The sequence below is a fragment of the Lepidochelys kempii genome, chromosome 5 (assembly GCF_965140265.1).
Source record: "Lepidochelys kempii isolate rLepKem1 chromosome 5, rLepKem1.hap2, whole genome shotgun sequence".
NCBI classification, from domain to species: domain Eukaryota; kingdom Metazoa; phylum Chordata; order Testudines; family Cheloniidae; genus Lepidochelys; species Lepidochelys kempii.
The window spans coordinates 135,773,760-135,786,624 of NC_133260.1; the positions used below are offsets into that span (position 1 = coordinate 135,773,760).

At 55.1% G+C, this 12,865-nt stretch overlaps 2 protein-coding genes across 3 annotated transcripts in view; one reads left to right on the forward strand and one right to left on the reverse strand.

Annotated features, from left to right (window-relative positions):
* HEMGN (hemogen) overlaps positions 1–3,036 on the forward strand; it is a 44,055-nt gene extending 41,019 nt beyond the window's left edge. For both annotated transcript variants that reach the window (XR_012159192.1, XR_012159191.1), the window contains one exon: positions 736–3,036. The gene's annotated coding sequence lies outside the window, so the exon portion shown is untranslated. The remainder of the gene's footprint in view (positions 1–735) is intronic.
* A 7,578-nt stretch (positions 3,037–10,614) lies between these two features.
* Positions 10,615–11,577, reverse strand: FOXE1 (forkhead box E1). The gene has a single exon (XM_073346326.1). It carries the CDS (start codon positions 11,575–11,577, stop codon positions 10,615–10,617), a length of 963 nt encoding a protein of 320 aa, XP_073202427.1.
* Between the last annotated feature and the right edge of the window lie 1,288 nt (positions 11,578–12,865).

Here is a 12,865-nt window from a genome sequence, read left to right on the forward strand (position 1 = left end):
TGACCAAAAGGACCAATGGGGAAAGAAGATACTTTCAAATCCTGGAGGGGAGGGCTTTGTTTGTGCTCTTTGGTTGTGTGTTCTCTGGGGAAGCAGAGAAGCATCAGGTCAGAAAACTCCTTCTCCTAAAATCATACTAAAATGAGTCTCAATAGTGCAAAAAGAGTAAGTAAATAAGACAAGGTGCGTTAGATTACCTTTTGTTTTCAATTTGTGAATTTTCCCTTTGCTAGAGGGAGGTTTATCCCTGTTTTTTGTAACTTTAAAAGTTTTGCCTACAGGGGAATCCTCTGTGTTTTGAATCTGATTACCCTGTAAAGGATTACCTTCCATCCTGATTTTACAGAGGTGCTTCTTTTCCTTTTTTTTCTTCATAATAAAGTTCTGTTTTTTAAGAATCTGGTTTACCTGTTTGGTTGGTATATTATTCTCAAGCCTTCCCAGGAAGGGGGTGTAGGGCTTGGGGGGATATTTTGGGGGAATAGGAATTCCAAGTGGTCCTTTTCCTGATTCTTTGTCTAAATCACTTTCTGGTGGCAGAGTGGTAGGATCATTTTGAACCAAAAGCACAGTAGGATTTTAAAAGGACAATTTTTTCCCCCCTTTTGGCTGCTTGGAAAGCAGGGAGGTGATTTTTTTTTAAGCTGTGAGCACCTGGAGGTTTTTTTCTCTGCCTGAGTTCACTTCCTGCAGGGGAATTCACAAGTGTTTTTTTTTTTTCTTTCTAACTCTCAGGTATAGCTAGAGTTAATCACAAGAAAGCAGAAAAATGACTACCAGTGAAGCAGCGAATAAACTAGAGCTGGCTAGACTAGAAGCACAAGAGAAAGAAAATGAACATAAGAGACGGATGGAATTAAGAGAACTAGAAATAAATGCACAGGAGGCTGCCCACAAGAGAACTATGGAGGCAGAAGAAGCTGCCCACAAGAGAGCCCTGGAGTCACAAGGAAGAGAGAGGAAGCATGAACTGGAGTTAGAGATGGCAAGGCCTAAGCAAAATATACCAGACAACCCTAGCAATCCTTCTCCAGGTACCGCTTCCCATCCCAGAAAGTTCCCCACCTGCAAGGCAGGTGATGATACTGAGGCCTTCTTAGAAAACTTCAAAAGGGCCTGCCTTGGGTCCAGCATCTATACAGACCAGTACATGGTAGAGCTGAGGCCTCAGCTCAGTGGACCCTTAGCCGAGGTGGCAGCTGAAATGCCGAAGGAACACATGAATGGTTATGAACTTTTTAAAAAACAGGCCAGAATCAGAATGGGACGAACACCCAAGCCTGCCTGTCAGCGGTTCAGAGCCCTAAAGTGGAAACCAGATGTGCATCTTGCCGACACGCCTACTACACCGTGAAACATTGGGATGCCTGGATATCAGGAGCAAGCATTAAATCTCTGGAAGATCTTTCTTTCCTAATGCAAATGGAGCAGTTCTCAGAGGGTGTTCCTGAGGAAATAGAAAGGTACATCCTAGATGGAAGCCCAAAACTGTAATTGAGGTGGGGAAGATTGGAGCCAAATGGGTGGAGGTGGCAGAAAAGAAAAAAAACTGGTCACAGTTGAACCAGATATCAGAAGGGGCAACCCGAAATAAAACCCTATCACCGGGGGCCACCCAAGGCCCCACCTACATCAAAAGGAAAACCCCAGACACCTTATCGTCCCACCACACCGTTCTCCAGCAACCCACCTCGCCCCAGTGACCCGTCAGCTGGGTGATGTTTTAAATGTAATGAGCTGGGGCATTTGAAGCCCAACTGCCCCAAGAACCCCAACAGATTACAGTTCATTGCACCGGGGTCCCACCAAAGGTCCTCAGGCCCAGATGCCTCCCAGGTACTCTCAGAGCAAAGGGAAACTGTGAGTGTGGGCGGGAAGAAGGTCACCGCGTCGAGGGACACTGGAGCACAAGTGTCAGCTATCCACCAGTCCTTAGTGGACCCCGATTTCATCAATCCAGAGGCCCAAGTGATGATTCAACCCTTCATGTCAAAATCTTTAAACTTGCCTACAGTCGAGTTGCCTGTCCGGTACAAGGGCTGATCAGGAACGTGGACTTTTGCAGTCTATGGTGATTATCCCATCCCCATGCTGCTGAGGGAAGACTTGGCCAACCAGGTAAAGCTGGCCAAGAGGGTGGGAATGGTCACCCGCAGCCAGGCTAAACAAGCTTCCACACCTATCCCTGTTCCTAATCCTTCCACCAGGGCCCAGTCTGTGTTACCAGAGACCCAGATGGAGGTGGTGGAACCGGATCCCCTGCCAACGGCTGCAACGGCCGTAGTAGATCCAGTCCCAGAGACCCAGCCAGAGCCAGTCCCAAAACCGGAACTGGCGAAGCAATCAGCACCAGAGCCATTGCCAGCCCTGAGTCCAGCGCTTGCAACCCCGTCTACAGCTGCAACACCAGAGGGCACCACCGAGCCTGCCCTGGCAACAGCAGCCGATAACCCTACACAGGAGACTCAGCCGGAGCCTGAACCCCAACATAGTGTCCCAGCGGCGAGCGGTTCAGAGTCAATGGAAACAGCCCCATCACCTGCATCGCTTCCAGAGGGACCAAGCCCAAGTCCACAATCCAGTGAGGAACTGATGTCTCCAGCATCAAGGGAACAGTTCCAGGCTGAACAGGAAGCAGATGAAAGCTTCCAGAGAGCTTGGATGGCAGCATGGAGCAACCCACCACCTCTCAGCTCTTCTAACCGAAAGAGGACTTTTATACAAGGAAACTCTTTCTGGTGGGCACCAGGAAGACTGGCATCTGCAGAGACAGTTGGTAGTTCCAACTAAGTACGGGGAAAAGCTCTTGAGCTTAGCCCACGATCATCCTAGAGGCCATGCTGGGGTGAACAGGACCAAAGACCATTTGGGGAGGTTATTCCACTGGGAGGGAATGGGCAAGGACATTTCTACTTATGTCCTGTCTTGTGAGGTGTGCCAAAGAGTGGGAAAGCCCCAAGACCAGGTCAAAGCCCCTCTCCAGCCACTCCCCATCATTGATGTTCCATTTCAGCGAGTAGCTGTGGATATTCTGGGTCCTTTTCCGAAAAAGACACCCAGAGGAAAGCAGTACATACTGACTTTCATGGATTTTGCCACCCGATGGCCAGAAGCAGTAGCTCTAAGCAACACCAGGGCTAAAAGTGTGTGCTAGGCACTAACAGATATTTTTGCCAGGGTAGGTTGGCTCTCCGACATCCTTACGGATTTGGAAACTAATTTCCTGGCAGGGACCATGAAAAGCCTGTGAGAAGCTCATGGGGTGAACCCCTTGGTTGCCACCCCTTACCACCATCAAACAAATGGCTTGGTGGAGAAGTTTAATGGAACTTTGGGGGCCATGATACATAAATTTATAAATGCGCACTCCAATGATTGGGATCTAGTGTTGCAGCAGTTGCTCTTTGCCTACAGAGTTGTACCACATCCCAGTTTAGGGTTTTCACCATTTGAACTTGCATATAGCCGCAACGTTAAGGGGCCATTGCAGTTGGTGAAGCAGCAATGGGAGGGCTTTACACCTTCTCCAGGAACTAACATTCTGGACTTTGTAAACAACCTACAAAACACCCTCCGAACCTCTTTAGCCCTTGCTAAAGAAAATCTAAAAGATGCTCAAAAAGAGCAAAAAGCCTGGTATGATAAACATGCCAGAGAGCGTTCCTTCAAAGTAGGGGACCAGATCATGGTCTTGAAGGTGCTCCAGGCCCATAAAATGGAAGCGACGTGGGAAGGGCCATTCACGGTTCAGGAGCGCCTGGGAGCTGTTAATTATCTCATAGCATTCCCCACCTCAAACCTAAAGCCGAAAGTGTACCATGTTAATTCTCTAAAGCCTTTTATTCCAGAGAATTAAAGGTTTGTCAGTTTACAGCCCAGGGAGGAGACGACGCGGAGTGGCCTGAAGGTGTCTACTATGAAGGGAAAAGTGCTGGTGGCGTGGAAGAGATGAACCTCTCCATGACCCTTGGGTGTATGCAGCGACAGCAGATCCAGGAGATGTGCACTAGCTATGCGCTGATGTTCTCAGCCACCCCAGGACTTACTGAACGGGCATACCACTCCATTGACACAGGTAATGCTCACCCAATTAGAGCCCAACCTTACCGGGTGTCTCCTCAAGCTAAAACTGCTATAGAACGGGAGATCCAGGACATGCTACAGATGGGTGTAATCCGCCCCCTGGCAGTGCATGGGCATCTCCAGTGGTTCTAGTTCCCAAACCAGATGGGGAAATACGTTTTTGCGTGGACTACCGTAAGCTAAATGCTGTAACTCGCCCAGACAACTATCCAATGCCACGCACAGATGAACTATTAGAGAAACTGGGACGGGCCCAGTTCATCTCTACCTTGGACTTAACCAAGGGGTACTGGCAGGTACCGCTGGATGAATCTGCTAAGGAAAGGTCAGCCTTCACCACACATGTAGGGCTGTATGAATTTAATGGATTCCCTTTCGGGCTGTGAAATGCACCCGCCACCTTCTAGAAACTTATAGATAGGCAACTGCAGATTCTTCCAATCCTGCTAGGAGACTATCTTGACGACGTGGCCATATTTTCTGACTCATGGGCAGAATACCTGGAGCATCTCTGGAAGGTCTTCGAGTGTATACGAGAGGCAGGATTAATTGTTAAGGCTAAAAACGTATCAAATAAGCCTAAACAGAGTGACTTACCTTGGACACCAGGTGGGTCAAGGAACTATCAGCCCCCTACAGGCCAAAGTGGATGCTATCCAAAAGTGGCCCATCCCAAAGTCAAAGAAACAGGTCCAATCCTTCTTAGGCTTGGCCAGATATTACAGGCGATTTGTACTGCAATACAGTCAGATTGCTGCCCCACTGACCAACCTAACCAGAAAGAAACAGCCAAATGCAGTTCAGTGGACTGAAGAATGTCAGAAGGCCTTTAACCAGCTTAAAGCGACACTCATGTCTGACCCTGTGCTCAGGCCCCCAGACTTTGACAAACCGTTCCTAGTAACCACAGATGCATCCGAGCGTGGTGTGGGAGCAGTTTTAATGCAGGAAGGACCGGATCAAGAGTTCCATCCTGCCGTGTTTATCAGCAAAACGCTGTCTGAGAAGGAAAGCCACTGGTCAATCAGCGAAAAGGAATGCTACACCATCGTCTATGCGCTGGAAAAACTACGCCCATACGTTTGGGGACGGCATTTCCACCTGCAAACAGACCATGCTGCGCTGAAGTGGCTTCACACCGTCAAGGACAATAACAAAAAAACTTCTTTGGTGGAGTTTAGCTCGCCAAGATTTTGATTTCGACATACAACACATCTCAGGAGCTTCTAACAAGGTGGCTGATGCACTCTCCCGTGAAAGTTTCCCAGAATCCACTGGTTAAAATTGCCCTTGAAACGTGGAAATTATTGTTAGTTTTTATGTAATCAGTAGTCTATCCAGAGGTGCATGCATCTTATTAATTCTGTTTTCTCCTAGAGCTCCAGGAAGAAATCACAGCCAGTGTGGCACAGGCTGTCCAGCACCATCTGTGATTTGGGGGGTCTGTCATAACCATACAGCTAAGGGTAGCCTAGAATTCCTCCTTGCTCATAAGGGGTTAAGAAGCTCAGATAACCTGGTTGGCACCTGACCAAAAGGACCAAAGGGGAAAAAAAGATACTTTCAAATCTGGGGGGGAGGGGGAAGACATTGTTTGTGCTCTTTGGTTGTGTGTTCTCTGGGGAAGCAGAGAAGCATCAGGTCAGAAAACTTCTCCTAAAATCATACTAAAATGAGTCTCAATAGTGCAAAAAAGAGTAAGTAAATAAGGCAAGATGCGTTAGATTATCTTTTGGTTTTAGCTTGTGAATTTTCCCTGTGCTAAGTGGGAGGTTTATCCCTGTTTTTTGTAACTTTAAATTTTTGCCTAGAGGGGAATCCTCTGTGTTTTGAATCTGATTACCCTGTAAAGTTACCTTCCATCCTGATTTTACAGAAGTGCTTCTTTTACTTTTTTCCCCTTTATAATAAAGTTCTGTTTTTTAAGAATCTGGTTAACCTGTTTGGTTGGTATATTATTCTCAAGCCTTCCCACGAAGGGGGTGTAGGGCTTGGGGGGATATTTTGGGGGAATAGGAATTCCAAGTGGTCCTTTCCCTAATTCTTTGTCTAAACCACTTTCTGGTGGCAGCATACCATCCAAGGACAAAGGATTTGTGCCTTGGGGATGTTTTTAACCTAAGCTGCTAGAAATAAGTTTAGGGGGGTCTTTCATGCGAGTCCTCACATCTGTACCCTAGAGTTCAGAGTGGGGAGGGAACCCTGACAGGGCAGGAGGAGGAGGCCTGGAGCGCGCTGTGCTCAGCTGTCTCCAGATGGTAGGTGGCCCCTGGCCAGCTGGAGTAAGTTAGAGCAGCCCCTGGCTCAAGCCCAGTCTGGGCAGAGAACCGGGGAGTGTAGCTGTCTGTTTGCTCTCAGCTTCTCTTTCCCACTGCTCTGGGCTGCCCAGAGCGGTTGTGTGGGGAAGGGGAGCCAGCCTGCACTCTGGGTAGGCTCAGGCAGAGCCCGTGGAGCTCCTGTGTCCTGCTCTCCCAGAGGTTTCTGAAGCCCGGTGGGAGCAGACCATGGGGCAGCCAGCTTCTTTCTGCTCCTCTAGGGCAGGGCAACAGGCAGCCCGTGGGGGCGCCAGTGAGCAGTTGCAGCAGGCCAGGGCCCACCTTTGCTCAGTGGTGCGGGGCTTTCCCCAGAGCTCCCCACCCAGGGCTGCAGGGCAGCGCGGGAGGCCCCTCCTGGCACTCCGCAGTGACAGGGCGGATGCCAGTGGGCGTGGCACCAGTTCATGGGCACATACCCAAGGGCCACAACCTTCAGCCTCCAGCGCCACCAGGGGTCCCCTTGGCAGGTTGGACCCTTTGTTTTATAACCGCAAGACTTTGGTTATAAGTCTGATCCAACCAAACCCAGCTTTCTAAAGCCCTTGGGCCAGATCCTTAGCTGGTGTAAATGGGCACAGTGCAGTTGACTTTACTGGAGTCACACTCGTGGAGCCTGGGGCCTTTTAATGCAAAACTAAGGCAATTTACAGACAGGTGCAAGTGGGGCTCACGGGAGCTGAAAAACCTTTCCAATGTTTCCAACAATCCAAAGTACCCAAAGTGAAGGCTCTCATCATCATATGTACCCAATGAACAGTCCATGGCCTGGCCTGGCATGCGGGGTCTGTCCGAAATGGCGATTCTCTTTCAGCCTGGGTTTAATTACCAACCAATCACAAACTCAGCAGAGTGGCTGAAGCAGCAGGCCCCTGGAAGGATGCTGCGGTGATGCTAAGCAGTGCCAAGGGGTTCACTCCTTCTGAGCCCGGCCTTCCTGACTTCATTAAACCCTCTTGGCCGAATTCTTCCCCTTCCTTCCACCCCTGCAGCCCTCAGTGTAACTGGCCCTAGGATTCAGACCTCCCTCGGTTTCATTCAGATTTGCGCCCCCAGAAGCCACAGGATTCACCTGCAGCCCGGCCTACTGCCCCGCATGTCAATGGGAGGATCGCCACAGGCTGCAGCCCTGACACGCCGGTGAGGGGGGTCATGAGAATGCCCGGCCGGCACAGAGACAGAGACAGACTTTCATTTCACTGCCAATTTCCGTTGACTGGAAAGTACATAATCATTTCAACCAATCATTTCGGGCCAAACGAAACGTTTTGTTCAACCCAACCCAAAACCTTTTGCTTCAATTTTGAGCATTTGAAAAGGTTGTTGACTTTTTAAAATAGAATTAAAAGAAACATTTAACTGGAGCCTTTCTGAACCAGAAACCAGAAATAGCGTCCCAAAATGTCAAACACCAAACGTTTTGATTTATTTTGTAAACATTTTTTAAATTATTTTTGACCAAAATGATTTGGCAAAACTGAGAACTTCCGGGAATACTGCCAGGCTGCCCCAGCTGGGGCGGTGGGGTTTGGTTTTGTTTGGTTGGTTGTTTTTTTTGTTTTGTTTGGTTTTTGTTTGGTTGTTTTTTTGAAAAACAAACAGTTTTGTACAAAAAGTTTGCCCCGCTCTCTAGCTAGTAGCGTACTGGGCTTCTAGCGAGAGTTTTTCCTGAGTCAGAACCATACAATTCAGATGCCACTGAGTGGCCGCGTTTCCCTATTGTAAGTGAAAAAGCATGGTACGTAGCCACCCTGTTTGCTTCCCGTCTCCTCCTGCGGCTTTGCGTTCCGCCGGGTTTGAAACCCGTCCGGCTGCCCTAGCCCACGGGAGTTCCAGCGGGGGGCGCACTTCCCGCCGGTGCTGGCATCAGCCCTAGCAGGGATGCAGTGACAGCGGTCGGGCGTGGCTCATGTCCTGAGCCGGAATTTCAGCAGCTCTCGCTCCTTGGGATCAACTGTACCGGGATTTCAAACCCCTTCCCCTTCAGCGTCCCGAACGGTATCCCACAACTCCCACGCAAATTCAACACACTCGATCCGCGATGGCTGAGTGGCCTGAATGACTATACTACAGACGGTCAGGATTTTGCTTGTATAAATATTGGGTAAATCCAGGTAAGGAACCTTCTTCTCTCTTTCGGAGGGCTGGGTTTTCTCCGACAGATTATACTATATTGTTACGTTTCTAGCAGTGAAGCATTTCAAATATGGGTACGATTTTCAAGCGTGGCGGGGACCCACTGTGATGCGCGGTAAAGGGGGCTGATTTTCAGAGCACCGCGGAGCGCTTGCTCTCTGAACTTCAGCGTCTCCGGCTGGGCAGGCAGAAAACATCATTTTCAGATAAAAATTTCCCAAACCAGAAAAGGGCTGGATCCAGCACTCGTTGCTCAGGTGAGTAATCCTTGCTCAGGGAGTTATGGTATTCATGTCAATGGGCCTACTCCAGTGAGTAAGAGTTTTGTGGGGTGGGGTCCATAATCTGCCCGCATCCCTTGTGCACTCAAATGATCACTCACTGAACTCAAGGGGCGCGTTGGGTGCAGGACACACAGTACACGTCCCTCTTAGAGCAAGAGCCTGGCGTCAGCGGGACTGCTCAGCTGAACAGAGTAACTCCGCTGCGCACCTAGGACCAGGATCAGGCCCTTAGACATCCAGCTGTGTGGGGCGGAGAGCAATTTGCTGCCAGCTCCTAAAGACTCGGGGCTGTACATAGTCGTCACAAATACTCATTGGCATTTCCAAAGCGCGTTGCTGCCCCAGACGTTGCAAACCAGCAGGCTAGTGCTAGATGCTGGGGACAATTCGGGGGAAGCCCCCCAAGACCAATTGACCGGTGTGGGCTTGCGGCAAAATGGACGAGGGCAATACAAAAACAGAGCCGCAGCCTGGCCCGGCGGGCAGCGCCCGACAGTCTAATCCTGACGGTGACCCCGGGAAGTCTCTTTCCCACTCTGGGCCTCGCTTTCCTTCCCCTATCTGTGAAGGGAAAGTGCTCCTGGCATCTCCCCCCGGCTGGACACTCGGACCCATTCCGGCTGGGTGGCTTTTTTCAATTTAATTTAGGCCCCTTCCCACACAACAAAGTAAACAGAAACCGCACTTTTACACCTTACTAAGCGCACCCATCTGGGGGTGACACCTGTATAGCGGCATCGTTTTAATTCACCTCCCTTAGTTTGCACCAGTAGGCCTTCCCCATGTAGACACGGCAGCGAGTTGGGGGGGGGGGGAGGTCTCTGTGTAGTGTAGCCCAACCGGTCTGTGCAGCGCCGAGCGCAAAGGTGCGCCACTCACTGAGGCAAACAACCAGTCCGTCTGGGCTGCCTCTCCAAACAGCGCTGAGTGAGTAAAACCCTGTTTCCAAAAGGCTGATTTCAGTGGGCTTTGTCTCCGGCCTGATTTCCCATTCACTAACCGGACTGGAGGGCAGAAGGCTCTGTCTGCGGTCAGGGTACAGGATCTCACGAACTTAATCCGGGAGATTAATCAAACCCAGAATGATCTGATCGCGCAGCGGCTCTGGAAACTCGCACGGCCCTTGCCCTGGAAGGAGCGGAGCGGAAAGCTGACCTGGGGCACGCGCGACTAATGAGGGAGAGGTCACAAATTAGCTCAGGGGATGGGGAGGTTAAGCTACTTGCCTAAAACCAGTGAAGACAAGTGGACAACTTGGCTTTAAAGATGAAAACCCCACGCGATGCTGCTGGCAGAGCCATTTATTGCAGTGACATGTCCAAGGCCATTAGGAACAGAACCGCTGACCCTCCCGCCCCCCTCTTTGGGATCCGAAGGAAACGGGAGTCAAGGGACCGATGAGTCCGGGCCAGAATGACTTTATGGTTCATGCGGAATTGGGTCTTCTGCAGGCACAGCTCGGATCCCTCTCCCTTTTCGGTGCTGCCCTGCACCCCGCAGGGCCCCGGCGGGAAGCGAGGACAGGGAGAGGCAGGCGATGTGGGGAACAGCCCCGCGCCCCATGGCTCCCCACGCCGGGCGAGTCCAGGAGCACAGTTCTGGGCGCTGACTACTCGCCTTGTCCTGGGCCGCGGCCGGGGGCTTCGGTCTCAGTGTCCCGCCCCGCCCCGCGGCCCGGGCTAGCCATGGCCCCGAGGAGCCCATGGGGCCGGCTCCCTGCCGCAGGGGACGCGGCTCCTCACTCCCGCGGGCGCGGCTCTGTCCCTCCGGCGGCCGCTCCAGCGCCAGCCCGGGCCCCCTCACATGGCCGGGACGAACCTCTCCACGGCGCCGGGGTAGGGCGCATGGCGCAGGTAGGCGCCGGGGCCGCCCAGCTGCGCGCCGGGGCTGTAGCCGTGGGCCAGCGCCGGGCAGGGTCCGGGGGACATGCGGCCGTAGAAGTCCCGGCTGTCGCCGCCGAGCTGGGGCGAGGCGGACAGGGCCAGGCGGCCGGACGGGTACAGCTGGCCGCTGCCCTGCGCGTAGGGCCCCTGGGTGAGCGGCAGCGGCGCGCCGGGGCCCGGGTACGGGTAGGGGCCGGGGCCCCCGGCGCAGCCCGGGCTGGCGTAGGCGGCTCCAGCGAAGGCGCAGGAGCTGGCGGGGGCCGGGGCCAGCTCCGGGCTGAGCGGGCGGGCCGGCTGCGGGGCGAGCTGGGCGCCGGGCGGGCCCCCGAGGCCGAAGAGGCGGCGCGGGGCGGGTGGCGCGGCGGGGTAGCAGGCGGCGGGGGCGCCGAAGGCCCCGTCGGGCGCGGCGCCCGGGTAGGTGGAGAGGTCGCTGCGCTTGAAGCGCTTCCTCCGGCGCAGGAAGCTGCCGCTCTCGAACATGCGGCGGGCCGCCGGGTCCAGCGCCCAGTAGTTGCCCTTGCCCGGGCGGCCCGGCTCCCGCGGCACCTTGACGAAGCAGTCGTTGAGCGTCAGGTTGTGGCGGATGCTGTTCTGCCATTTGTGCGGCCCGTCGCGGTAGAAGGGGAAGCGCTCGGTGATGAAGCGGTAGATGCCGCCCAGCGTGAGCCGCTGCTCCGGGGCGTGCGCGATGGCCATGGCGATGAGCGCGATGTAGCTGTACGGGGGCTTGCCCCGCTGTGCCGGCCGCTTCCGCCGCCGGCCGGCGCCCCGCGGCCCCGCCTCGGGGGGCCCCGGCTGCGCCTTCGCCGGGGGCATGATCAGGAGACCGGGCTCGGCTGGGCTGGCCCCGCACAGGGGCTGCTGGCTCTCCGCCGTCATCCCCGACCGGCGCCTGCCCCTGGCGCCCCAGCTGCGCCCGGGGGGCTCCTGAAGCTCAGTCCAGGAGGAGCGCGGGCACTCACTGCTGATGGGCGCGGCGGAGGCTCGGTGCCCGGGCCGCCGGGGGCAGGGAGGACGGTGACTCCAGACCCAGGGCTGCGGGAGCCGCTGCCCCCATCACCATGAACTTGTGCCCGGCTGGCCGCTGGGCAGGGAGCCCGGGGCGGAGGGGCGCCGCTGCACTAGGGGTATGCCATGGCCGCAGCCCCCGGCGCGCAGGTACCCTCGCCGGCCCGGCAAAGGAGGCGTGGGGGCGGAACTCCCTCCTTTTATGTCTCCTGCTGAGCCGCGTCCTCCGGCTCCTTCTGCGCCTGCCGTACCTGGCAGCCGGCACTCCCACCTGCCCGGGCCTCCGCCCCCAGCGCCTTAAAGAGACAGGCTGGTCCCGGGCCCAGCCTCCCTGACGCACCTGCAGGAAGGCGCTGCCCTGCCCAGCGCCCTGGCAGCCGGGGGGATGCCCGAGCCCTTCCCGCACCTTCCCAGGTAACGCCTGACTCCGGAATGGGCGCGGCGCAGGACAGGAGCCGGCAGCCCGCAAAGCAGATCACCTGCCACGCCGGCTCCTGCCAAGCCCGGAGCTGGGCCCATGCCCGCGCTCAGGCTCGGGAGCCCCGTGGACAGCTGCGCTCTGGAGAAGCGCTGGAGCGTGGCCAGGCGGGGTTGGCGCGTAGCTCTCCGCTGGGTCAGCGCAAAGCGCCAGGAGAGGGGCGCCCTGGGCTGGGGAGAGGCACCTGGAGCCCGCCCGGCGCCAGGACATCGTGCCCAGGGCTCCCCCACTGCTCTGGCAGCGCCTCCCGAGAGTGGCGCCCCGGGGCTGTAACCCTGAAATAGCGCCTTGTGTCCTGGAGCGCAGTCCCCGAACCCTCCGGGGTTTGCACCGCCGGGGATCGGACCCCTACAATCGGCCTCGGATCCCCTGCGGCCGGCGCCTCCTTGGAGAGAGGGGCCCGAGCGTTCTCCTGGGTTTGCGCAGCGCCTGGCACGGCGGGGGCCCCGCGGCCAATCACAACAGCTGCGTGAACAGAGCATGGATGATAATCGCCGGGATGCGCGTTTCTGAAGCGCCCCTCACTCGGCTCAGGGCCCCACCGGCCGGTAGCGGCAAAACTCTGCCGGCGCCATAAGAACCGCGGCGAGCGAATCACACAGCAACGAAATCCGCGTCCGCGCCAGGCCCCCCCCCCCCCATCTGATTCGTTCGGTGCTGGGCTGGGACCTGTGCGGAGTA